Source organism: Symphalangus syndactylus, chromosome 8 (assembly GCF_028878055.3).
Source record: "Symphalangus syndactylus isolate Jambi chromosome 8, NHGRI_mSymSyn1-v2.1_pri, whole genome shotgun sequence".
Lineage (NCBI taxonomy): Eukaryota > Metazoa > Chordata > Mammalia > Primates > Hylobatidae > Symphalangus > Symphalangus syndactylus.
Window position 1 is genome coordinate 137,422,054 of NC_072430.2, and position 27,600 is coordinate 137,449,653.

The 27,600-nt window shown below is 38.5% G+C and overlaps 1 protein-coding gene across 32 annotated transcripts in view; it reads left to right on the forward strand.

Moving 5' to 3' along the window:
* The window catches only part of GIGYF2 (GRB10 interacting GYF protein 2), a 163,350-nt gene that overhangs the window by 87,549 nt on the left and 48,201 nt on the right, over nucleotides 1-27,600 (forward strand). For 21 of the 32 annotated variants that reach the window (XM_063645250.1, XM_063645256.1, XM_063645262.1 and 18 more), the window contains 8 exons: nucleotides 3,980-4,159; nucleotides 7,535-7,752; nucleotides 7,845-8,007; nucleotides 8,095-8,283; nucleotides 11,593-11,789; nucleotides 12,888-13,047; nucleotides 22,645-22,811; nucleotides 25,941-26,032. In XM_063645250.1, coding sequence (XP_063501320.1) covers nucleotides 3,980-4,159; nucleotides 7,535-7,752; nucleotides 7,845-8,007; nucleotides 8,095-8,283; nucleotides 11,593-11,789; nucleotides 12,888-13,047; nucleotides 22,645-22,811; nucleotides 25,941-26,032 — 1,366 coding nt within the window. Of the gene's footprint in view, nucleotides 1-3,979; nucleotides 4,160-5,303; nucleotides 5,437-7,534; nucleotides 7,753-7,844; nucleotides 8,008-8,094; nucleotides 8,284-11,592; nucleotides 11,790-12,887; nucleotides 13,048-22,644; nucleotides 22,812-25,940; nucleotides 26,033-27,600 lie in introns of those variants that run through there. The other 11 variants (XM_055290983.2, XM_063645274.1, XM_063645273.1 and 8 more) reach the window with 2 other exon arrangements.

Consider the following 27,600-nt stretch of genomic DNA (forward strand, 5'->3'; position numbering starts at 1 on the left):
ACTGTTGGAAAACCTGTAGCTCATAAAGTTTGAATGACCAATTCTGCATTCTTTGTTCCAAAAAGGATTTGAGGCAGAAAATTTGAAGATAAAGAGGAAAGCAGCACCATAGAAAGAATGACGAGATTGGGAGTCATTAGACCTGGTTTCAGATTCTGGCTCCAATTATTTTTTGTTTTGTTTATTATTTTTGCTTATTTTGTTTATTTATTTTTTAATTATTTTGTTTTTTATTCTTTTTTTTGGGCTCCGGTTCTTATCTACACACCTTGACTAGTGAAGACCCAGTTCCTCATTTGTGAAAGAGGGGGTGGAGGTGTTGTGGAGAATGAAGTAGCCTGAATTTACAAGAATACTACTTCCAAACCATTCTGCATGAATATTGGTTCAAACCATTTTGAACTATACTTGTTCAGAAATTTCTATAAAGGAGCTTAAATTTTGTTACTAAGTGATTATTTGCACAAAATAATTTCTTCTTTTTTTTTGTTTACTAAGTCAGATCTAGGTGTTTTTTTGTTTGTTTGTTTTTTTGAGACAGAGTCTTGTTCTGTTGCCCAGGCTGGAGTGCAGTGGTGCAATCTCGGCTTACCACAACCTCTGCCACCTGGTTCAAGCGATTGTCCTGCCTCAGCCTCCCGAGTAGCTGGGATTACAGGCATGCGCCACCATGCCTGGCTAATTTTTTTGTATTTTAGTGGAGACGGGGTTTCTCCATGTTGGTTAGGCTGGTCTCGAACTGCTGACCTCAGGTGATCCGCCTGCCTCGGCCTCCCAAAGTGCAGGGATTACAGGTGTGAGCCACCACGCCCAGCCTCAGATCTAGTTTTTTACTTGTAGTATCAATAAAATTTACTTACGTACCAGTAACAATTAAATACAAGGATCAAAAATTTAGCTCCGTGAAATTCAGCATCCCTGAAATTCAATGGATAGGATTTTCTCATAACATGATCACATTTTTAAAAAGCCTGTTTAGGGCAACAGTTGGAAATAAGTGATGAAGGAACTGAATAAATTATACAGAAGTGCCCTTCTACATAATTTACTAAGAGGTCAAGACAGAAGGATCACTTGAAGCCAGGAGTTCAAGACCAACCTAAACAACATAGCAAGACCCCCATCTCTGCAAAAATTAAATGAAATGAAATTTTAAAATTAGCTGAGTGTGGTGGCACGTGCCTGAGGTTCTAGCTACTTACACAAAATAATTTCTTTTTTTTTTTTTTTTTTTTTTGAGACGGAGTCTTGCTCTGTCACCCAGGCTGGAGTGCAGTGGCGTGATCTGGGCTCACTGCAAGCTCCACCTCCCAGGTTCACGCCATTCTCCTGCCTCAGCCTCCCGAGTAGCTGGGACTACAGGCGCCCGCCACGATGCCTGGCTAATTTTTTCTATTTTTAGTAGAGACGGGGTTTCACCGTGTTAGCTAGGATGATCTCGATCTGACCTCGTGATCTGCCTGCCTCAGCCTCCCAAAGTGCTGGGATTATAGGCGTGAGCCACTGCGCCCGGCCACAAAATAATTTCTAAAAGCTGCAATATAGTTTTTGATATATCAGATACTACATAATAACTACAATAGATTTAGATTATGACTTCTTTGGTAAACCAAGTGATATAGTTTGGATGTCTGTCCCCTCCAGATCTCATGTTGAAATGTGATTCCCCAGTGTTGGAGGTGGGGCCTGGTGGGAGGTGTTTGGGTCATGAGGGTGGATCCCTCATCCCCTCCCCACTGTAGTGAGTTCAAGAGTATGGGATCTTTGTCATCTTTCTTGCTCCCTCTCTCACCATGTGACATACTTGCTCTCACTTCACCTTCCACAATGAGTAACAGCTTCCTGAGGTCTAACTGGAAGCCAGGCAGATGCTGGTGCCATGCTTGTATAGCCTGCAGAACCACGAGCCAAATAAACTTCTTCTTTTTTTTTTTTTTTAATAAATTCCCCAGCCTCAGGTATTCCTTTATAGTCATGCAAAATGGACTAATAAACCAAGGAAAGCCAGAATATAGTTCTGACATTCCAGACACATCCTGCAGGTAAGAGCAAGGTCATAGATAATAAAACCCTTGCTTGGTGGTTCAAAACAGCAAACATTTATTATCTGTTTCTGTGGGTTGGGAATCTAGAAGCAGCTTAGCCTAGCTGGGTGGTTCTGGCCCAGGGTTCTTGTATGGCTGCACTCAAGGTGTCAGCCCATGCTGCAGTCTCTCAAAGCTCAACTGGGGTTTGATCCACTTCCAGACTCGTGTTTCTGGTGGTAAGTCTCAGTTCTTTGCCATGCGAGCTTCTCCACAAGGTCTGTGTCACTACATGGCAACTAGTGTCCTTCAGAGAAAGTGTCCAAGATGGAAACTACAGTCTTCTTTAATATTGTAAGTGGCATCTCATCACTTCAGCTGCATTCTGTTAGTCCAGCTCATAATTAGGGGTAGAGGATTCCACAGAGATCAGCAGGCAGGGATTGTTGGTGAGCTCTTAGAGGCTGCCTACCACAATAAGAAAGCAGCAGATCATGTCTTCCATTCTCCGAAGATATTTTATCTTTCAGTAGAATGATATCTAGTAGCAGACTAACAACCATATGGGCAAGCAGGATGCTGAATCTCTATGTAAGATGGAATATAACAGAATGACCAGAAATTAGAATTTCATTTTCATATGCTGCTGTTCAATTATTTTTTCACTTTTAGTATGGATTAATTAAAAGGATTGAGTTTGTCATTATGAGAACATGAACTTTTATTGTTATAAACTGAGGACATCAATGTATGTTATTCTGGATTTTCAGCTATTTTGATGTGAGATTTTATAAATGTTATGAGTTATATATGTTAGCACATGTGGAATGGTGACTGAAGAATTTGTTTGCACAATTTAGAATGATCTTGTCCTTTTAAAATACCAGTTTAGTTTACTTGGTATACCAGGCTCTCTTTTGACATTAATGTAACTTTTGAGACATTAAGTTAGACATAACTTAGCTTTAAATTCTGTCCAAAAGCAATTTATGGTATGCCTGTATTGTATTAGGTGCTAGAGTAAATGAGGTTATACTACTTTTCAGTTTTTTTTTTTTTTTTTTGAGACGGAGTCTCACTCTGTCGCCCAGGCTGGAGTACAGTGGCGCAATCTCTGCTTACTGCAACCTCCGCCTCCCGGGTTCAAGCCATTCTCCTGCCTAAGCTTCCTGAGTAGCTGGGATTACAGGCACTTGTCACCACACCCAGCTAATTTTTGTATTTCGAGTAGACACGAGGTTTCACCATATTGGCCAGGCTGGTCTCCAACTCCTGACCTCGTGATCTGCCCGTCTCGGCCTCCCAAAGCTCTGGGATTATAGGCGTGAGCCACCACGCGGCCTGCTTTTCAGTTTATAATCTGTTTTGGAATGAAAGAGGGCCTGAAATGTACAGATACCATGTTTAGGCAGAATCACCAGTAGGTGTTAGTTATATAAAGTATGTTGTATGATGAAAAATATCATATAACTTTAAAAAGTATGTGCTAGTAAGGAAGGATTGGCAAGATACACTGTTAGTGAAAACAGCAAACAAAACATTTATAACATCCTGAGGGTGGCGTTTGTGTGTGTGGATGAGGGAGCTATGTATACATGTGTAAGTGTACACACGGACAGTGTTTGGAAGACTTATAAGAAACTTGGTGATGGTTCCTTCTGGGGAGTACCACTCTGAGGGTCTTGTGTAGGAAGATGGACTTTTCATTGCATGCCTTTTCAGAAAAAAACTGTACATAATATTTTTGTTTAAAAAAATTGCCCAGTCTGTGAATATTCAGCTTTAAGAAATGTGTCTAATAATATATACATATACCCACGGTTATTTTAGTGATTTTTTCTGAATATTGAAATGGACACGTTTGCAGGAAAGCTTGATTTGAGCTATGAAGTTTGTTTTCAAAGTCTATACTGGCAGAGGCTCATGTTTACTTAACCATATTATTTTCTTTACAGGGAGACCAAATTTTGAGGAAGGTGGACCAACATCAGTAGGGAGAAAGCATGAATTTATACGCTCAGAAAGTGAAAATTGGCGCATCTTTAGAGAGGAACAAAATGGAGAAGATGAAGATGGAGGTTGGCGACTAGCTGGATCAAGGAGGGATGGAGAGAGGTGGCGACCTCACAGTCCTGGTAAGAATTCTGTTGAGTAAAGGCACACAGGGACTGAAATAAGGGAAAGTTTGATGGAAATAGGGATTAAATGAAAAAGATAAACTGGCTTAAAAAATGTGGGGGAGGATTCATATTATTTATGCTGTCACAGTTTTATTACTAGAAAAAATTGCAACATAAAAATTTCCTACATCTATTCAGTTGATTGAAATCACTCTTCTATTTTTCTGGGGCAAATAGTGTAGTTTAATGGGAAGCACCTGCTCTCAACTGCAGAAATGAGGGTTTCATTCAGTTTTGTCTACCTCTAAATCTTTGAATCTTTTTTCAGCACTCTTTAAGATTTATAAATATGTAAAAATTACACACTTGAAATATGTGCTTCCCTCCCCAACAATGAGTGTTTTTACTAACAAGAAAGGGTTTATTCTTTCATTTTTTCCCTTTCGAAAATGTGATTTAACCTTATTTGAAGAATAAGCTTTAAACCTAGGTCAGAAACATAATCACAAGTTCATTCTTATGTCCTTCTAACTTTAGAAGAAGGAGAGAGAATAGTAGTGATTAGTGGTTTTTAAAGTTCTTCTGTTTGTCTCTTAAAAATGCTTCAAACTGTTCTTGGACATTAGATATGCTAGTAATTGAAGACACTAGTGCTTTGTGTTAAAGTTCATCCTGTACCACAGTGCTGATTCCATGCCTCATGATAATCAGATGCAACTGTAGTTCAGATGCAACTGTAGTTCCAGTTGTGGGGTCATGCAAAACTGAAGCACACAGAGTATATGTGCATGCCCTATGAATTTCATGTGTATGACAGTATTTTATCAACCGTGTGCCAGAGAGGCTTACCTTTAATACAGGAAATTATGATAATGTAAACTGTTTTCACTTTTAAAAATCAAGTTATTAGCAAAACCACTAGCTTAGATCTGGGTAGACATTATAACAGGCATTCAGAGTATTTTAAGGAAGTGGTAGATAGATAGAAACATACTGAAGTTAATGTTTGGGTAGAGTTAGGATGCTTTTATACCAGCTCTTCATGGCCACCTCTTGGGTGGGTTTTCTGTCATTAGTGGGCATTGTTTACATCACAAGGTCTAGACAATTTTCATTAGTCTGTGTCCTGGGCCAGATGTTACAGTTCTCTAAAAGGCATCACTGCATTTTATGCTGAGCTTGTCCGTAGTCAGAGAGTTTGTAGACTATGTTCCCAACAAGCATTCAGTGAAGAATGGATAGGATCTGGGCTGAGAGAGAAAAGAAATTCCAGCTGGTCAAAAACAAACAAGGTGAATGTTTTGGAAGAAGAACAGTGTTTTTTGAGCCCGAATGTCTGATGTTGATTCTATTAAAGGGGGTTTAACAAAGTACCTCCCACCCAACAACTTAGAATTTGATTATATATTATCTTCTCGTCTTTTCTAAATCTTTCCCCCTAATATTTGACTTTCATGTCATTTTTGTCATCAACTTGTGTATCTTCCAGAACTTTTAATCCATATACATATATATTTTTTCAGTCACACCTGTGGCTGAAATCCATATATTTTTAAAAGACAGTTTGGGGGATATAAAGATATATGGGTCTGAAAAAACAGTGTAAATGCATTTTAAAAAAAAGAATACGATTCACTTTTTAAACCCAGTATATTCAAAGTATAGCCTGATTATAGCAGTTTTCATATGTTAACTCTTAACGTTCGTTAGTTTATGGTTAATCTTTTATTAAGATTTGAGTAAAACTTTAAATTATTTTAACTGATTTTATGAAAATAGTATCCAACTTTAATTTAGATGTAGGGTCTGTAAATCAGCAGTCAGCCTTAATAAGTACCTTACATGTCTTACTTGCTATGTTTAGTTTCGTGAGTAAAATTTTATGAACTACTGATAAGATAACAACATTATGGGATATAAAATAGGGCTTCCGGCTGGATATGTATGGAGGTGGGACCATTAAGGACAGGGAGGCATCCATTCTGGGAGCTGAACCTAGGAAACTCAGTAAGAGGAAACATGAGCCAGGTACCTAGAAGGATAGATTCCTATCATGATGTACATTTAGACTGTTAGAAATGAAAGCAGTACAGAGGGCTCTGGAATTCATTTGATCATGAACACTCTTTTCGCATAATGGCTCTAGGTTTCCATGTAAGCAGTCTGAGTATAAAATTCCTTAGTTCTCATAAGAAGTAGTAAATAGTGTTTTGTTGTTGTTATATGAAGGGATGGAAGTGTGGGAATTTCTTTTTGTGAGTGGCATATCAGATGTTACCTGTATTTGGCATTTTAACGTTTTGCCCTTTGTTTTCCAATTTGATTTTTAGATTGCTGGTTTTTGCAAATTTTGTCTCAATAATGAGAACTTTTGGCTCTGGCCACATTTCTTTTTCTTATCCCCCACAGAGAAAGCAGTCAAGGATGGAAAATTCTAATAGGTTAAAGCCTGCTTTTCTTTTTAAGACACTTTTAGACTCAGGTCTGTCAGATTTTAGCAAGAGTTTCCCTTTCTTTTTTTTAGAAAAATATCTTAATTAGGATCTCTTATTATTAGGCAATCTTTTTTTCTGTTGGGAAATGTAGATTTAGGAATGTCCATAGGGGTATTATATGGATACGGAGAATTAAGAGATGAGAAAGAAGGGAGAGTAAGCATGTTATTGTGGAACAAGCAGCAGAGGGTTTTAGTTCTACTTTGCCATGTGTGAATTGGGTTTTAGTTCTACTTTGCCATGTGCGAGTTACTTCTGCTGGCAAAGTTTTAGTTTCTTCTTAAACTATAAAATTAGGATAGTGAACTTCATAAAATCTCTGTGACAACTTTCAGTGCTGTAATTTCATGAATTTTTGGGGGAGGATCAGAATTACAAGTAGGAACCTGGCATTAATAAATAGACATGATGAGTTTGGTATACATCGACACAGGGAGCTGATTTTATCTTCAAACTGATATTTTCATGGGAAGAAAGACAATGCTTTAAGATTGGGCAAAAGGAAGGCATAAACTTCAGTATGGAAGGATGTCTAGTGCATTAAGTCTGGACGAGGAGTTGGCAGCTAATCAGTATTTTAATGAAGTACCTAGGACTTATTAAAAGTGCGTACTTGGAATATAGTGTCCTTTAAATGGTCTTCATTTTAGATTTATCTTTTAAAGCTTTAGAGTATGTTGCATGGCTCATTACTTAAGTACTGTTGTTATCTGGTAATGGTATATATACTCTGAACTCTGAACTTCATTTAATTGCCTAATGTTCTCTTTACTAGGTCAGTCCATTTGAGTTTGCGGTCACTTGTAGTTTTCTCCTTTATTTTCTATTCCTGATTTTCTTATTCAAATACTGTCATAAAACTTTTCTAAGGTTTGTGTCCTCCTTCTCATCTCAGATGGCCCTCGTTCTGCAGGCTGGCGGGAACACATGGAACGACGTCGAAGGTTCGAGTTTGATTTTCGAGATAGAGATGATGAACGGGGTTACCGAAGGGTTCGCTCTGGCAGTGGGAGCATAGATGATGACAGGGATAGCTTGCCCGAATGGTGCTTAGAGGATGCTGAAGAAGAAATGGGCACATTTGACTCATCTGGAGCATTCCTCTCTCTAAAAGTAAGAAATGTGTTTTAAATGTCATGACCAGCATTAACCTTATACCAAAGCCAAATCTGCTGTTGATCTTTGGTTTTATTCTCTTGCTACAGAAAGTACAGAAAGAGCCTATTCCAGAAGAGCAGGAGATGGACTTCCGGCCTGTGGACGAAGGGGAGGAGTGCTGTGACTCTGAGGGTAGCCATAATGAAGAGGCCAAAGAACCCGATAAGACAAATAAGAAAGAAGGAGAGAAAACAGATAGAGTAGGAGTTGGTAAGGCTTCTTCTTGCCCTTTGCCTTTTTTTTCCTCCATCAAACCAAAACTTTCCTAAGTTCAACTAAGATTACTTCGTGTTCCAGAAACTAGTGAGGAAACTCCCCAGACCTCATCATCATCTGCTAGACCAGGTACTCCTTCAGACCATCAGTCTCAGGAAGCATCACAGTTTGAGAGGAAAGATGAACCAAAAACTGAGCAAACGGAAAAAGCTGAAGAGGAGACTCGGATGGAAAACAGTCTACCAGCCAAATTGCCCAGCAGAGGGGATGGTATGTATTTGTGGGAATAGACAAGCTAAAATAGAATTCTGCTGAGGCCAGTGATCACTGATAAGATAGGCTTCTGCTTATGCCTCCTAGAACTGCTTTTAGTGGGTGAATTATCGGAATAGATTATTTTACCAGTAAACCCAGTCAAACAGTGCTTCTCACGTATGTGTCCATCTCAGAATTACCAAAACAGAGTTAGAATCTGCAAGGGTGGAGCTCTGGAATCTCATGTCCTAAGGTGTTATGACATAGCCACCCTGTCATTACTAGTGAACTGGGTGTCAGATCCTTTGCATTAGTTTGCATTAGTTTGATTCCCATATTAGACAGTTACCTTCCTTTCATGTGTTGACTAATTATGTGCCCAGCTTAAATTACCAGAAGACACACCAAAATGCCATTGTTCTAAAAGAGGCCAAGAAGAGAACATATGTGAATCTGTGGCAGAATAAGCTTAAAATATATCTCTTTCAGTTGTTAATGTATTGGTTTAAGTTGCTCATACACTTTATTAGGCAATATTAATGCTCATTTCCATGTTTCTTCTTGTACGTATTTAAAAATGTCATTGTAATGCCTGACATTGAAGGGTTACTTGATTCATTTACCATAAAAATTGATACCCTTTAACATGGCATATGAGACACTGCACAATCTGGCATCTGCTTCCCTTTATGTGGTTTCATTGCCAGCCTCTTTACCTCCCTCACATTCTACTCACCAGCCTCAAAGCCTTTTAAGTCCTGAAATGTCTCCTGTTTTCTAGGATTCATACCTTAGCACATCCTTTTCTCTGTTATTGAAACTCTCTGCCACCCAAAGCCCTCAAACTAGGATAGGTGTTTTCTTCATTTGTTTCTTAAACAATCAGGCTTATTTCTAACATAGCATTATAATATCATAAAGATGTTTATTACCTTGTTTTCCCAGTAGACTAATCTTTTGAGAGCTCAAACCAAGAATTTTTCAATTTTTTAAATGTCTAGAACAAAGCTGATTTTTTTTTTTAAAGAGATGGGATTAACCGGGTGTGATGGCACGTGCTTGTAATCCCAGCTATTCGGGAAGCTGAAATGGGGGAGATCACTTGAGCCCAGGAGTTTGAGAACAGCATGGACAACATAGCAAGACCCCTGTCTCCAAAACCAAAACAACAACAAAAATGAAACAGGGCCTCACTGTGTTGCTCAGGCTGGATCCGAACTCCTGGGCTCAAGTGATCCTCCTGCCCTTAGCTTCCTGGTTAGCTCAGCAAGTATTTGAATCTGTGCTCTACATAGCAGGCACCATGAGACTGGTATATCTTTGAGACAGTTTGATTTGTAGTAGGATATGCCCCAGAACTACTTGTGGTACATTCTTTTGAATGTACGTGCTTGAAGCCTTATTCAGGAAGTTCTTGGATCAAGTCTAGATATGTATATTCTGAGAAGGCTTCATAGATGTACATTAAAGGTCGAAACTCCAGATTTATAGTGTGTAGAGGAGATAAAGTGTGCATATATCACTATTCCAGGGCAAAAAGTAAGATAAGTGTTCACTGTTGCCAGACTTTTGGGATACTTCAGGAAGTAGGTGGTCTCTGAACACATCTTGGAATAATAAGTAGAATTCGGAGGTAAGTGTAGCTAGATGAATTGGGAGAAGGCATTCCAGTACTAGGGAGCAGTGAAAGCTAAAGTGAAGAAGTGGGACTGATTCAGGCTTGGGCAGGAAATCAGCTCTTGTTTTTATTTGATGAAATATGAAGTGTGAGAAGGAGGATATTGGGAAATATGGTTAGAACATGGATTTGACAACGGGGTGTAGACTATCTTGTGATGACAGTTTGGTTTCACTGTGATCGCTTAGACTCCTGAGCAGTCACTATGGGGTAGATAGTACACCTGTAAAGGGAAGTTGTGGCAGATGAGATTTTAAAGTAGAAACTGTCAGGACTCACTAATTCACTGGATATCAGGGTAAAGAAGAGGGAAGAGCCAAAGAGGATTATGAGAGGATTATGGTGCCATTCACATGAAAAGAAGAGGGAAGAGCCAAAGAGCCTGAGAGGATTATGGTGCCATTCACCATAGAGGAGCACGTTGGGGAGAGGAGAGATAAATTCAGTTTTGAACACTGGTTCTGAGGTGTTGATGAGAAGAAATTAAGTGGAGATGGCAAGAGAGCAGTTGTGAATGAGGGACTGTAGTTAGATGGGAATAGTTTAGGGCTAGAGAGAGAATGAAAATTGAAAAGATTGCATATACTTATTAGGGGTAAGAAGAAAAGAACTTTGAGTAATTCCCATTTTTAAAGGCTACGTAGAGGAAGAGGAACCAGAGAAAAATCCTCAGAGGTAAAAGTAGAGATAGGAGAGTAGAATGCAGGGAAACTAAGGAATGGGAGTGTTTTAGCTTAGAATTGAGTTGATAATATCAGATGCTACTAAGAAATTGGATGAGGAAGACTAGGAAAAGTCATTGTATTTGGCAACTTTGTGTCACTGCTTATCTTTGAGAGAGAGGCTTTACTGGAGAGGTGAGAGTGGAAGTCCCTTTATAGCAGGTGTGAGTAAAGTGGAGACAGCATGAAAAGACTATCCTTTTAAAAAGTATGGCAAAGAATGAGTCAGTGAGAGGAGCAGGAATTTGGAGAAGCTATCTGTAATTGAACAAACAAAATTTCAAAGGGGAAACTGCAATTATACCTAATTACTTCCATCCCCCTTTTCCTTCTTAAGAGCCTGCACACTGAGAGGTTAGAAATAGGAACCAAGACAGAACCTTTTTTATAATTTGTATACCTATTGAGAAGAACATCCTGCACTGTACAGGTAGACTCCAAGTGCTTCTCATTATCCTACAACATGTAATATATTGAATTATATTAATCATGACTTGAAACAGGTACTTACTGAGCATAATCACTGATATTTTCGGTAAAGGTTTTGATGAAAGATGACATATCTTTGAGAAGATTTAGGGTGCATTGATAACTTTTACAGTTGGAGACATGTTATGAAGAAAGGATTAGACTGTTTCTAAGAGGTCAACCTGTAACTGGGTAGATGCTCTGGTGACAAAGGTAAGCCCTGGAGAAGCACCTTTTAGATACCTTTTAACTCTTATCTTTTGTCATTCTGTGTAAGTAATTTTGTCGTTCTAGGAAGGAATATTACGTTCCTCCATAGAAGTAGCTTCACTGTTCATGACAGGCCTCACATTTTTTGTTTGGCCCATTTAGCAGGCTGTGCGACTTGATAATGTAGTTAGCCTTCACAGAAGTCTCTGTATTTCAAAGGATTTTCATCTGATTTTTCCCCCCTAGAAATGGTTGCTGATGTCCAGCAGCCCCTGTCGCAGATTCCTTCAGATACAGCCTCTCCTCTTCTCATACTTCCACCTCCTGTTCCCAATCCTAGTCCTACCCTCCGGCCAGTTGAAACGCCAGTTGTAGGTGCTCCTGGTATGGGCAGTGTTTCCACAGAACCTGATGATGAAGAAGGTCTCAAACATTTGGAGCAGGTAAAAATCTTTTTGTCTCCTCTTAAACTGCCATAAAAATTAGCAGGCATTACATGAATATTCAAATATAAAACTTTTGTCACTAGATTTTAAGTACTGGAAAAATTGGATATTTAGTGTTTATTTGTACAAGTAATTGTCTTTCAAATCATTTCATGCTTATAAGTTTCTGCTATGTAGTAGTCATTATGTCAGGTTATTTTTTGCTCTTAGGTTGCCCTTAGCTATTTACTTTTCTTTTTTCTTTTTGGACATTAATGGAATGCCAAAAATGGTGAATACAAGCAGCTGTGGATGGTCACTGTATCTTCTGTATTTTTTGCTTCAAGTATAACAGGGAAAATAGTTAAACTCTCAGAGCATTAACATCTTATTCATGTCTCTAAATTTCCCCAAGATTGTGTATACCATTGTTATATGTAAAGTAAGTGATAGCTTGCTTTTCTACGAAAGAATTTCTCTTTGGGGTGGGATGGTTAGTGGCAGGAAATGCTGAAGGAAAAAGCGAGATAGTGTCTTAGTAAAACTTGTAAAAGATTTTATTTATAATTGTATTAATTGAGCCTTTTGTTTTATTAACATTCTTTTTATAGGTTTAGTTTATACCATTTAGAGTTGACCAACAGCTTATTAGTTTAAAAAGTACTCTTAGCCAGGCAAGGTGGTGCATGTCTATAGTCCCAGCTGCTTGGGGAGGCTGAGGTAGGAGGATCACTTGAACTCAGGAGTTCAAGAACAGTTTGGGTAACGTGATGAGATCTCATCTCTATTAAAAACAAACAAAGTACTCTTACTAGTGTTGATTTGAACCCTGGGCTTTGATCCAGAGCAGTTTTTGTTTTAATCTTAGTTGATTTGATTAGTAATTTTGAGACCTTGAGCAAGACTTGGCATCTCTGAGCCTTAGTTTCCACCTCTGTAAAATGGGGATAGTACCTGTTTCATGGTACTGTTGGGAGAAGTTACCTGCTATGTTCTTTGCATAGTGACTTTCATAGATCAAGTAGTCCAAAAAAAAAGGGGCAGGCACTGTTATTATGTGTACAAGTACTAATGTAGGATCATTTGTTTCCTTGATTTTTGTTTTTCTATTATTAGCAAGCTGAGAAAATGGTGGCTTATCTCCAAGACAGTGCACTAGATGATGAAAGATTGGCATCAAAACTGCAAGAGCACAGAGCTAAAGGAGTGTCGATTCCATTGATGCATGAAGCAATGCAGAAGTGGTATTACAAAGATCCTCAGGGAGAAATTCAAGGCAAGTTGTTCCTTTCTCCTTTAAGTACTGAAGTGTGTGCCATTACCTCCAGAATCTCTAAGAAGGGATTTGTTTAATTTGAATTATAGTAGAAAAAGAAGTCAACAAGCACACACACACACACACACACAGACTAGAAGTGTTTCCAATTTCAGATGTTTTTAGATTGCTTCCCAATTTTGGAATAATTGCATTGTACATACCAGTTGAGCATCCCTAATCTGAAAATCCAAATTCCATAATGCTCTATTGAACGTTTCCTTTGTGTGATGCTCAGAAAGTTTCAGATTTTAGAGCATTTTGGATTTCAGATTTTTGTATTAGAGATAGTCAGCCTATGTAAAAATAATTTGAATACAGCCTGGCATGGTGGCTCACGCTTGTAATCCCAGCACTTTGAGAAGCCGAGGTGGGCGAATCACCTGAGGTCAGGAGTTCGAGACCAGCCTGGCCAACATAGTGAAACTCCATCTCTACTAAAAATACAAAATTAGCCGGACATGGTGGCAGGTGCCTGTAATCCCAGCTACTCAGGAGGGTGAGGCAGGAGAATCACTTGAACCCAGGAGGCAGAGGCTGCAGCGACCCAAGATCACACCACTGCACTCCAGCCTGGGTGACAGAGCGAGATTCTGTCTAAAAAAAAAAAAAAAAAAAATTGAATACAAGGCAGAAATGTGATGACAAATATGACAGGGATAATATTTAAGCAAATGTTTAAGACTTTTTAAAACTTAAGCAAAATGTTTAAGATGCTCAGCTCTGGCATCTCAGTTGGTTAAGTAGGCAGGTAGCCTACTCACCTTCTCTGTGTTTCCGTTTCCCTGACTCTGAAAAGGTGATGGCAGCGGTAGTGTTGGAGGACCTTGACTGTTTTTTTTTTCAAGTGGAGTTGATAAAAATGGTAGAGAACTACTAAAAATGTCAGATAAAAGATAGTACTGTATTACAAATGAATCCCTTAGAAGATTTGTGTGGTGTGTAAGTTCGATTAGAATGGGCACAGCATGCTATCTATAAAGGATGTTTGTTGATTCTTCATTTCTGCTTTTGAAATCTATCCTGTTACCCTGAAATTGGTTGGTCACTTCATATTAGTGTAATTTTAATGATAGCATTTTACTGTGTGCCCACCCTGTGAGCTCTCTTCAATGAATTAATTCCCCTTGCACTCTTACTCCCCTTACCCTGCCTATTCTCCTTCACAGCATTTATTACTACCTGGCATTTTACATATTTGTTCATTGTTTACACTCTGGTAAGATATACAAGAGCAGGGCTTGTGTGTGTGTGTGTGTGTGTGTGTGTGTGTGTGTGTGTGTGTGTGTGTGTTTTAACCAAATTTATTTTGGGATAATCATAGCTATATATGTAATTATAAGGAATAATACAGAGAGATTACATATACCCTTTACACAGCTTCCCCCGGTGGTAACCTCTTGCAGAACTATAGTACAGTAACACAAGTGGGACACTGACATTTGTACGGTCAAGATTCAGAACATGGCTGATTGTGGTGGCTCATGCCTGTAATCCCAGCATTTGGAAGGCCAAGGTGGGTGGACCACTTGAGGCCAGGAGTTCAAGACCAGACTGGCCAACATGGTGAAACCCCGTCTCTACTAAAAATACGAAAATTAGCTGGATGTGGTGGCATGCACCTGTAGTCCCAGCTACTTGGGTGGCTGAGGCATGAGAGTCACTTGAACCCAGGAGGCGGAGGTTGCCATGAGCCGAGATTGTGCCACTGCACTTTAACGTGCGTGACAGAGTGAGACTGTGCCTCCAAAAAAAAAAACACAGATTCAGAACATTTCCATCTCCACAGAGATTCTTCAGGTTGCTCTTTTATAGCCACCTGAGCTTCCCTTCTACCCCAACTCCTTTGTTAACCTCTAGCAATGACTAATCTGTTCTCCAGGTCTGTATTTTGTCATTACAAGAATGGAATGGAATCACACTTTTGGAGATTGGTTCTATTCACTCAGCATAATTCTCTGGAGATTAATCCAGGTTGTTGCATATATCAGTAGTTTGTGTCTTTTTATTGCTGAGTAGTATTGTGTGATATGAATGTTACCAAAGTTTGTTTAACCATTCACCCATTGAAGGACATCTGGGTTGTTAAAGTTTTGGAGCTGTAATGAATAAAGCTGCTATAAACATTTATGGACATGTTTTTGAGGGAACATAAGTGTTCATTCCTCTGGGCTAAATGCCCAGGAGTGCATTTGCTGAGTTGTATGGTAGTTGTATGCTTAGTTTTAAAAGAAACTGCCAAACTGTTTCCCAGAGTGGCTAAACTATTTCATATGCCCACCAGCAATGTATGAGCAATCCAGTTTCTCCACATCCTTATCAGCATTTGATGTTGTTGCTATTTTTCTGTTTTAACCACTCTGAGAGGTGTGTAGTGATACCTCTGTGGGGTTTTAAATTTACATTACATTTCCCTAATGGCTAATGATGTTGAACATTTTTGCATGTTCTTACTGGCCATCTGTTTGTCCTCTTCATTTAAGTTTTTCTTCATGTTTCATGTCTTTTTTGTTCATGTCCTAATTGGATTGTTTGCTTATTTTACGGTTTTGTTTTTTTTATTCATTTTAAATATTATGTTGAAATACACATAAAATTTACCGTCTTAGCCATTTTTAAATGTATGGTTTGGTCATATTAAATACTTTTTCATCTTTCCAAATTGGAACTGTATACATTAAACAATAGTTCCTCATTTCCTCCAGTCCCTGGCAATTACCATGATACTATCTGTTTCCATGAATTTTACTATTCCAAGCACCTCATGTAAGTGGAATCGTACAGTATTTGTCTTTTGACTGGCTTATTTCACTTAGCATAATGCCCTCAAGGTTCGTTCATGTTGTAGCGTGTGTCAAAATTTCCTTCCTTTTTAAGACTGAATAAGTATTCCCCTGTAGGTGTATAACAATTTTGCTTATCCATTTCATCTATTGATGGACAGTTGGATTGTTTTCATGTCGTAGTTATTGTGAATAATGTTGCTATGGGCCAGGTGTGGTGGTTCACGCCTGTAATTCTGACCCTTTGAGAGGCCGAGGTGGGAGGATTGCTTGAGCCCAGGAGTTTGAGACCAGTGTGGGAAACATGGAGAGACCTTGTCTCTGTAAAAAAAAAAAAAAAAAAAAAAAAAAAAATTAAAAATTAACTAGGTGTGGGGTGGTGTGTGCCTGTAGTCCCAGCTACTCAGGAGACAAGGCAGGAGGATCACTTGAGCCCAGGAGTTGGAAGCTGCAGTGAGCTGTGATAGCACCACTGCACTCCAGCCTGGGTGGCACAGCAAGACCCTGTCTTTCAAATAATAATAATAATACTGCTTTGAACATGAAGGTACAACTGTCTCTTTGAGACCCTGTTTTCAATCCTTTTGGGTATATACCAAGAAGCAGAATTGCTTGATCATGTGGTAGTTATATTTTTAATTTTTTGAGGAGCTACCATACTATTTTCCACAGTGACTGTACCATTTTACATTCTCAAAAACAGTCCACAAGAGTTTTAATTTCACCAAATTCTCTCCAACACTTTTTTAATAGTAGCCATCCTAATGGGTGTGAGGTGGTATCTCATTGTAGTTTTTATTTGCATTTCCCTAATGATAAGGAATGTTAAGCATCTTTTCATGTGCTTATTACCCATTTGTATACCTTCTTTGGTGAAATGTCTATTCAAGTCCTTTGCCTTTTTTTTTTTAATTGGGTTGTTAATTTTTTTGTTGTTGAGTTTTAGTTCTCTATATATTCTGGATGCTAATCCCTTATCAGATATATGATTTGTAAATATTTTCTCCCATTCTTTGGGTTGCCTTTTTACTCTGCTGATAATGTCTTGTCATGCACTTTTTTTTTTTTTTTAATTTTCAAGCAGTCCAATTTGTCTATTTTTGCTTTGTTGCCTATGCCTTTGGTGTCATATCCTAGAAATCATTATTGTATCCAATGTTGTATAAAGCGTTTGCCCTGTGTTTTCTTCTGAGAGTTTTACAGATTTAGGTCATGCACTTAGATCTTTGATCCATTTGGAGTTTTTGAATATGGTATTAGGCAAGAATCCAATTTCATTCTTTTGCATGTGGATATCCAATTTTCCAAGTACCATTTGTTAAAAAGACTGTCCTTTTTCCATCGAATAGTCTTGGCATCCTTTTCAAAATATTTGGCCATGTACTCTGGTTCATTTTGGGTCCCTCTGTTCTATTTTATTGTTCTATATGTCTGTCTTTATGTTGGCATTATACTGTTTTGATTACTCTATCTTTAATAAATTTTGAAATCAGGAAATGTGAGTCCTCCAGCTTCGTTTTTCTTTTCTTTTTTTCTTTTCTTTTTTTAGACAGGGTCTTGCTCTGTTGCCCAGGCTGGAGTGCAGTGGTATGATAATGGCTCACTGTAGCCTTAAACTCCTGGGCTCCAGTGATCCCACTCCAGTGATCCCGCCCCAGCCTCCTTAGAACAAGCACACACCACCACACTCAGCTAATTATTTTTCTTTTTTAGAGATGAGGTCTCAGCTGACATGCACTGGCTTATGCCTGTAATCCTGTTTCCTTGGGAGGCTGAGACCAGAGGACTGCTTGAGCCCAGGAGTTTGAGATCAGCTTGGGCAACATAGTGAGACCCTGTCTCTCGCTTTTTTTTGAGACAGAGCCTTGCTCTGTCACCCAGTCTGGAGTGCAGTGGGGCGATCTTGGCTCACTGCAACCTCTGCCTTCTGGATTCAAGCAATTCTCTTGCCTCAGCCACCCAAGTAGATGGGATTACAGGCATGAGCCATTTTGCCGAGCCAAGAGATCCCACCCCATCTTTAAAAAGAAAAAAAGAGACAAATTCTTGCTATGTTGACCAGGCTGGTTTTGAACTCCTGGCCATAAGTGGTACTCCCTGTCTTTCCTCTGCCACCTTGGCCTCCCAAAGGGGGATTATAGGTGTGAACCACTGCGCCTGGCCAAAACATTTTATTAATTACATTTTTAATTTGTCATATAAGGGGCTGGGCGTGGCGGCTCATGCCTGTAATCTCAGCACTTTGGGAATCTGAGGTGGAAGGATCACTTGAGTCCAAGAGTTCGAGACCAGCCTGGTCAACACAGTGAGACCCTGTCTCTACAAATAATAAAAAAGCCAGGCATGGTGGTACGCACCTGTAGTCCCAGCTACTTGGGAGGCTGAGGCAGGAGAATTGCTAGAGCCCAGGAAGTTGAGGCTGCATTGAGCACAGCACTTGGCTTGAGTAACAGAGACCCTGTCTTAACAACAAAAAAAAAAGACATATACATTATATATTTGTTGTATATGACATGATGTTTTTAAATATAGCATACATATTATGGATGGCTAAGTCAGGTTAATTAACAAGCATACTAATCATTTTTTGTGGTGAGAACACTTAAAAATCTACTTGGCAGTGTTTGTTAAGAGTACAATATATTGTTGTTAACTATAGTCATTGTTGCATGATAGATCTCTTGCTCTTTTTCAAGAAAGAAACATTGTTTTGGCCATTTGCGGTCTTTTGAGACTTCGTATGTATTTTAGGATGGGATTTTTCTGTTTCTGCAGCAAGCATCATTGGGATTTTAATAGGGATTACCTTTAATCTGTAGATTGCTTTGGGTAGTACTAATATTGTAACAATGTTAAGTCTTCCAGTCCACGAACATGGATGTGTTTCCATTTATTTAGGTCTTTAATTTCTTTTAGCAGTGTTTTGTAGTTTTCTTTGTACAAGATTTTTATATCCTTAGTTAATCCCTAAGTATGTTATTCTTTTTGATGTTATTATAAGGGGAATTTTTTTTCTAATTTTCTTTTCAGATTGTTCATTGTTAACGTATAGAAATGCAACTGATTTTTGAGTGTTGACTTTGTGTCCTGCCACTTTGCTGAATTTATTTTTTACTTCTAACCTGTTTTTAGAAAAATAGAATCTAGAATTTTCTGCATAAAGGATTATATCATCTGTGAACAGACTTCTTCCTAATTTGGATGCTTTTTTTTTTCCTTGCCCAGTTGCTCTGACTAGAACCTTTAATACTATCTTGAACAGAGAAGTGGTGAAAGTGGGCATCCTTCCCTAGCTCCTGATGTTAGAGGAAAAGCTTTCAGTCTTTCACTATTGAATATGATGTCCACTGTGGGATTTTTATATATGACTTTTATTATATTTAGTTAGATCTCTCTATTCTTAGTTTGTTGACCCTTATGAAAGGGTGATACTACTTCTGTGTCAATTAAGATGACCATGTGGTTCCCCCCCTTATTAATATAGTATATTACATTGATCAATTTTCTTTTTTTTTTTTTTTTTTTTTTTTTTTTTGAGACGGAGTCTTGCTCTGTCACCCAGGCTGGAGTGCAGTGGCGCGATCTCGGCTCACTGCAAGCTCCGCCTCCCGGGTTCACGCCATTCTCCTGCCTCAGCCTCTCCAAGTAGCTGGGACTACAGGCGCCCGCCACCACGCCCGGCTAATTTTTTTGTATTTTTAGTAGAGACAGGGTTTCACCATGTTGGCCAGGCTGGTCTCGAACTCCTGACCTCAGATAATCTACCCGCCTCGGCCTCCCAAAGTGCTGGGATTACTGGCGTGAGCCACCGTGCCTGGCCTGTTCAGAGATTTTTGATTATTGATTCTAGATACTAGTCCTTTGATGGATATGTGGTTTGCACATATTTTTTGTCAGTCTTTATCTCCTCATTTCATTCTCTTAATAGGGTCTTTCACAGAGCAAAAAGTTGTAAATTTTGATGAATCCAATAGATCAATATTTTTCTTTTATAGGTTGTTCTTTTTTGTATTAAGTTTAACAAGAACACTTTGCCTAGCTTTAGATGCCAGTGGTTTTTCTTTTTTGGGGGGGGGGAGTTTTATAGTTTTTATAATTTACATTTAAGTTCATGGTCCATTTTAAATTAATTTTCATATAAACTAGTTGTTTTTTGTTGTTGTTTTCTCAATGAATGTCCATTTGCTTCAGGACCAAGAATGTCTTTTCTCTCTTAAATTGTTTTCTTTCACTTTTGTCAAAATTTAGTTAAGCATATTTGTGTGGGTCTATTTCTTTGTGGGTCTGTTTCTGTTTCTGCTTCTTAATTTTGTCCTATAGATGACTGTCTCTTCCTTCACCAATACTGTACAATCTTGATTACTGTAGCTGTATAATAAGTCTTGAAATTGGGTAGACTGATTCTTCCCAGTTTAATCTTCTTTTAAAAATTTTTTTTTTTTTAGCTTTGTAGTTCCTTTGCCTTTCCATAAAAATTTTTAGGATAATCTTGTCTGTATTTACTAAAAATCTTGTTGAGATTCTGATAGGAATTATGTTAAACCTCTCTGTCAGTTTGAGAAGACTTGATGTCTTTACTGTGTTAGTCTTTTAGTTCACGAACCTGGTATGTCTATCTGTGTTGTTAGATCTTTGATTTCTTTCATCAGTGTTGCGTAGTTTTCAGCATACATTCTGTGCATGTAGATTTACATCTGAGCATCTCAGGTTTTTTTTTTTTTTTTTTTCAGTGATAGTAAATATTTGAGCTCATTTATTAGCTCAAGGAGTTCTTTTTGTGTTCTGTTCTTTGGGTAGTTTTCTTGAGATTTTACATAGACAGTCATATTTATCCTTTTTTTGAGATGGATTCTCACTCTGTTGCCCAGGCTGGAGTGCAGTGGCGCGATCTCTGCCTCAGCCTCCCAAGTAGCTGGGACTACAGGCATGCGCCACCATGCCCAGCTAATTTTTGTGTTTTTTAGTAGAGACAAGGTTTCACCATGTTGACCAGGCTGGTCTCGAACTCCTCACCTCAGGTGATCTACCCACCTTGGCCTCCCAAAGTGCTGGGATTATAGGCGTGAACTACTGTGCCCAGCCTGTATTTTTATTTTCATTCCGTTCTGTGTATTTTAATTTCCCTTGAGACTTCCTCTTTTACCGATGGATTATTTTGAAGTATATTTTTGGGTTTCTAAGTGTTTGGAAGATTTCTGTTATTTTTCTTTTATTGATTTCTAGCTTGATTCTTGGTGGTCAAAGAACATACTATATGTGATTTTTTTCTTTATTTCCATAGGTTTTTGGGGAACAGGTGATAGTTGGTTATATGAGTAAGTTATTTAGTGGTGATCTGTGAGATTTTGGTACACCCATCACTCGAGCAGTATACACTGAATATGATTTCAATTTTTAAAAATCTTTTTATGTTTGTTTTATTGCCCCAAATATGGTCTATTATTGCTGTATGTTCTGTGGGTAGTTGAAAAGAATATGTATTTTTCTATATTTGAAATGTTCTGTAAAGTCACTTCACTTCTGTTGGGTGATGGTTTTGATGAATTCTGTAATCTTGGAGATTTTCTGCTAGTTGGTCTATCATGTGGTGGTTACGTCTTCAATTTGTGGATTTGTCTGTTTCTTTTTTTCAGTTCTGTCAGATCCTGTTTTGTATGTTTTGGCGCTTTGTTGTTTGGTACATACGTATTACAATTCCTGCATCTTCTATATGTATTGACCCTTCTTTATTACATCTCTCTGTCTCTGATAATTTTCTTTGCTCTGAAGTCAACTTTATCAAACATGAATATAACTTACTTTGTTAATATTTGCATGATATATCTTTTTCTCTCCTCAATCTGCCTACTTTGTTATATTTTGTGTGACTTTCTTGTAGATAGTGTACAATTAGGTCATGTGTTCTGGTTGCTGGCTTTTTCATCTCCAAATCTGTGATATATGCGATGAAAAGAAAAACCAGGGAATTCACGATCATGTCATCACTGAGACCCCTAGTTAGCCTGCCTTTCTCTCTCCACCTTTCAGTGTTATTTGTTTTATATATTAATACAATGTCCAGGGTTTCTAGTTGTACTTAGAGAAGGAATAGGGAAAAGTACATCTACTTCATTTTCTGAAGTGGAAGTTCCAGGGCTTTGCTTTATTTATTGCCATATCCCTACTGTCTATGTCATATATCATCAATGTTCAGTAAATATTTGTTGAATGAATTAATGGTTTTTAATCAGAGTGAATTTGTATGTTATTTATGTATATAAAATACTTGATTATTTCGTATTATAAAACAGAGAATACTCGTTTTTTCCCCACTACCAAGATCAGAGAGTGAATTATAATTTGTCTTAATTATTGTTTACATTTTGCCCCACTTTCACTAATCTATGGCAGAAAATGAAAATTGGAGAACGTTTTCAGCCCTGCGTGTTTATATTCTTTATGCCTAAATGATACAAAGTCTAGTAAATAGTTAACTCTTCAATTGTATCATACTTCACTGACACATGAATTGTTGTAGAGATTGAGATAGGGACAGTTATACTCCTTATAATTGAAGTACTGCTGATAATTTGGAATGTATAAACACAGACTTTATTTTAAAATTATTTTAGTAGTTAGAAATCTGTTAGCTACCTTTAGAGATGAATTAAATTAGATAGTATAAAACATTTCGACAGATGCCACCTTGATGAGAATCAGATGCAGGAAATATTTTTTTTCTCTTTCAGTCTGAAAGGTTTCTTAGTGTCTTTCTGTTTAATTGGTGCTATTATAGGTCCCTTCAATAATCAGGAGATGGCAGAATGGTTTCAGGCGGGCTATTTTACTATGTCTTTATTGGTGAAGAGAGTATGTGATGAAAGCTTCCAACCTCTTGGCGATATCATGAAAATGTGGGGAAGGGTTCCCTTTTCTCCAGGTCCAGCTCCCCCTCCCCATATGGTAAGTACCTTTCACCTCACCCGGAATACATATTAGTCACAGAAACATGTGATTCTCTTTGAAAACACAACCCAAATATATCATCTAATGAAGGAATTGTTCTTTGAAATTAATGGAAATGGTAAGGGAAAGTCTGAATGGAAGACTGAATACTTAGCTATAATGATCTTTTCAAAACTTGAATAACCTGTGCCCATCCTCTCACACCCCACCTCCTCCCCAACAGAGAAACGGAATCCTTCAGTAGCATTCCAGCAGATGTAGAATGAAGACCAACATCTTATCCTGGCCTACCTACCAGGTCCTGCAATGCCTGGCACCTTACCTTTCTAAGCTCATTTCAGAGCTTTTACCTTTATCTGCTAGGCTTCAACAGTTGACCTCTTTGACTTTCTTTGCTGACTCTAGTTAGAATAAACATTCCCCTCTCTTCCACTTCATTTGCCTCTTGCCTTCTCACTCATAAAGTTTCTAAATTTGAGGTTTGCCTTAAAATAAATGTTACCAGTGCTTCACAGTATTTTGAGGGCTTAAAAAAAATTGGTTACTGGTATTTTAATTAAAAAATGGAACCATGGCCAGGCACATTGGCTGACTTCTGTAATCCCGGTGTGGGAGGGATTTGGGAGGCCAGAGTTAGAGGATTGCTTGAGCCCAGGAGTTTAAAACCACCCTGGACAACGAAGTGAGACCTGTCTCTACAAATAGTAATAAAATAATAATGATAAAAAACTAGCCAGGTATGGTGGCAATCATTGGCAGAGATGGGATGATCACTTGAGCCTAGGAAGTTGAGGCTGCAGTGAGCTGTGATTGCGCCACTGCACTGCAGCTTGGGCAACAGAGTGAGACCCTGTCTCAAAAAAAAATAATAAAAGGAACTGTGATGCTAGTAGTGATCTTCCTAGGGCTCTGACACTGGGGTACTATTGGCAGGGAAACCCTTCTTCCTTTTGCGGCTGCTCTTGGACCCTCTCAGTAGTGTTCCTTTTGGAGGTCTTTCACCTGTACCTCATTTTTTCTTCTCCAGTTGGACTGTCTGGTGACGGGCTATAGTTAAAAGTTACCATAAACCTTTTTTTTTTTTTTTTTAACAGAGATGGAGTCTCGCCATGTTGCCCAGGCCAGTCTCAAACTCCTGGGCTCAGGTGGTCCTCCCATGTCGGCCTTTCAAAGTGCTGGATTTTAGGCATGAGCCATTGCACCCAGCCCATAAACCTTTAGTGTGGACACTGCATTTCTACAGTAAGGTCACCATTGACTTATTCATCAATTGTATATTGAGGGCCTGTGCCAGGCCTTGTAGTAGGTTCTTAGGAGATGAAGATGAGCAAGACCTAGCCTCTGTAGTCAAGGGAGTGTGTAGGTGAGGAAAGTGGCTTTTTTTCCATTTTGTTTCTTTTAAATTGATCTTAACCCAGTATTTGATTTCACAATCCACTAATGTGTTGAGACCTATAGTTTGTGGAGAGCAGTGGTCTAGAATGGAAGATTCCTAGGTGAGAGGAATTATTTCTTACACCATCCTAGTTGTTTTAAGTCACAAAAAAAATTATACTGTGTATTGCAGCATATAAATTTACCTTATATATCAAGTTTAAGCCTTATTTCCCTTCTCTGAAATTAAGATGAGTTTTGATCTTACACATCTCAGAAGCTAAAAGCTCATCTCTTGGATCTTGGCATACTTGCAGTAGTCCACTTCCCAGTTTCCAGTTAGAGGAGCTGAGCCTCAGTCATACCTGCATAGGAGGGAAACTGTGCAAAGCCCTGCTTCCTGTCTGTCATTGTCTTTGCCCTGAATATTGTTGATAAGAAGAGAGCCCCACTTCATGATGAATGTATACCTTGAAACTTAGTTTTTCATGTAGACATTTTAGATGAACCTAAGGTAGTAGCTATCCTGCAGTATTGAAAAGCAAGAAAAATGTCTCCGAATTTCAGGTAATCCCTACCCCAAGAAATTGTGTATCAAATATCTTATTTCAAACTATAATCAATATATAATAAAGATATAAACTCATGATTTACCTGTTTAGTCTGTCATACTTACACTTTTACTTCTGTTATCTTATACTTCATGTTTCTTTCTCCTAATTTTAGCTTTTCATAATTTAAATTCCAGTCATATATTTCACATATAAGCTAAAAAATTGGTTTTATTTTACTTCAACTTATTTTTTCTAATTCATGGTGTATTAATAGCAACTGAAACAGTTTATTTTGGGGCAGAGAGTTATAGTTATCAAAGTTTATATACATATATACACATATATATACATATATATACATATATACATATATATATACATATATATACATATATATATATATGTATATATATATATTTTTTTTTTTTTTTTTTTTTTTTTTGAGACGGAGTTTTGCTCTGTCACCCAGGCTGGAGTGCAATGGTGCAGTCTAGGCTCACTGCAACCTCTGCCTCCTGGGTTCAAGTGATTCTCCTGCCTCAGCCTCCTGAGTAGGTGGGACTACAGGCGTGTGCCACCACACCCAGCTAATTTTTGTATTTTTAGTGGAGATGGGGTTTCATCATGTTGGTCAGGCTGATCTCAAACCCCTGACCTCATGATCCGCCTGCCTTGGCCTCCCAAAGTGCTGGGGTTACAGGTGTGAGCCACCGCGCCCGGCCTCTTTTTATATTCTTAACATCCTTAAGATACATACTGGCTCCCTGCATTCCTTATATACCATTATAAAATTCTATAACATTTCCTTTGACCTTTAGATACTTTTACATTTTTCTGTATTATATCCAGTTTCTCTAATTTCTACATTATCTAATTATACAGTCTTTCAGTTACAGTAATAACTCTGGAGTACAGTTGAACATTCAGCTTTAAGGGCAGGAATGGAGAATGGCAACTGAAATAAGGACCCTTTCTCACCTTAGGGAATCTTTTATAATATTGACACCACTGTTTCCACTAGATGGCGTTGTTTAGTTTTTAAAGATGTCTGAGTTTTTATTCAAGTGTTTGCGTAAAAGGGTAGAGTGGGAGGTAAAGGTCTTAGATTCATTTTGATTTCAGATACCTGTACTAAGTGGCTTTTAGGTTCTTTGCAGTTTATTTAATGGTATTTATTTCCTCACCACTTCATTCCTAGGGAGAGCTGGACCAGGAACGACTGACCAGGCAGCAGGAACTCACAGCCTTATACCAGATGCAGCACCTGCAGTACCAGCAGTTTTTAATACAGTAAGAAGAGTAATGCAGTAGGATGTACTGCAGCATGAAAAGGGACTTTAAATAGAATCTGCTCTCAAGTCTCACCTTTTACAGTAGAGAGAACTAACGGCTTATGTGGCACTTCAGTCACCCAGCTAGTGGCGTCTTACCACCATACATTCTAATTTAGTGTTGTCATTTATTTATTTATTTATTTATTTTTGAGACAGAGCCTCACTCTGTCATCCAGGCTGGAGTGCAGTGGCGTGATCTCGGCTCACTGCAACCTCCGCCTCCCTGGTTCCATTGATTCCCGTGCTTCAGCCTCCTGAGTAGCTGGGACTACAGGCGTGTGCCATCACGCCCAGCCTATTTTTGTATTTTTAGTAGAGATGGGGTTTCACTGTGTTGGCGAGGCTGGCCTCGAACTCCCAGCCTCAAGTAATCTGCCTGCCTCGCCTCCCAAAGTGCTGGGATTACAGGCATGCACCACTCCTGGCTTATCTTACTTTTAAATACCAGAAGTTTAGAAGATGACACATAACTTTAATTTTGTAAGCTCTTTAGTTTCTAAGTGCCTCCTGAGTGGCTCAGCTTTGAATGCCACAGAGGAAAAAAATATATATATGTATATAAGCAAGAGGGTGGGAAAGAAGTTAAAGTTAATTATTTTAGGAGTGGTGTGGAATGATGGCAAAGTCAGTCAGGTTTTATTGTGTCTCTTTTGTAGAAGAAATAACATTTGCTGTTACGTGGTGCAGAGGTTGGCAAAGTCTGACCTTTGGGCTAAATCTGGCCTGCTCTCTATTTTTGTATTTATAAGCAAAGTGTTACTGAAACAGACACACGTGTTGGTTTGTAGGATGTATATTGCTGCTTTTGCCTTACAATGGTAAAATCGAGTAGTTGCAACAGAGAGTATATGACCTGCATAGATGAAGCTATTTACTCTCTGGCCCATTACAAAAGTTTAACCCTGATCTAGTGAAGAAAAATTACCTTTTTCCAAGTTGAAGACGATCAATGTATGAATTTTTATAGAAGTGTTACATTTTTTACAAAGGGTACATCATGCCGGGCGCGGTGGCTCACGCTTGTAATCCCAGCACTTTGGGAGGCCGAGGCGGGCGGATCACGAGGTCAGGAGATCGAGACCATGGTGAAACCCCGTCTCTACTAAAAATACAAAAAATTAGCCGGGCGTGGTGGCGGGCGCCTGTAGTCCCAGCTACTCGGAGAGGCTGAGGCAGGAGAATGGCATGAACCCAGGAGGCGGAGCTTGCAGTGAGCCGAGATCGTGCCACTGCACTCCAGCCTGGGCGACAGAGCAAGACTCCGTCTCAAAAAAAAAAAAAAAAAAAAGGGTACATCATATGGAAAAAGCTACTAATTTGAATCTGTTTTATTTTTCATTTGATTTCTGATAAAAGGTTATCTTTGGAGTTTACCAATTTTTGACATTTGTGATTTTTAAAATATTTTCTCTGAATAGACCACTTTGCACTGAATTGTGAATTTTTTTGCTATCCTCTTTCACTTGGAAACATGCCATCTATGAGTTCAGTTCTTTCTAGAATGAAGCATAGAATTTTGTGTAT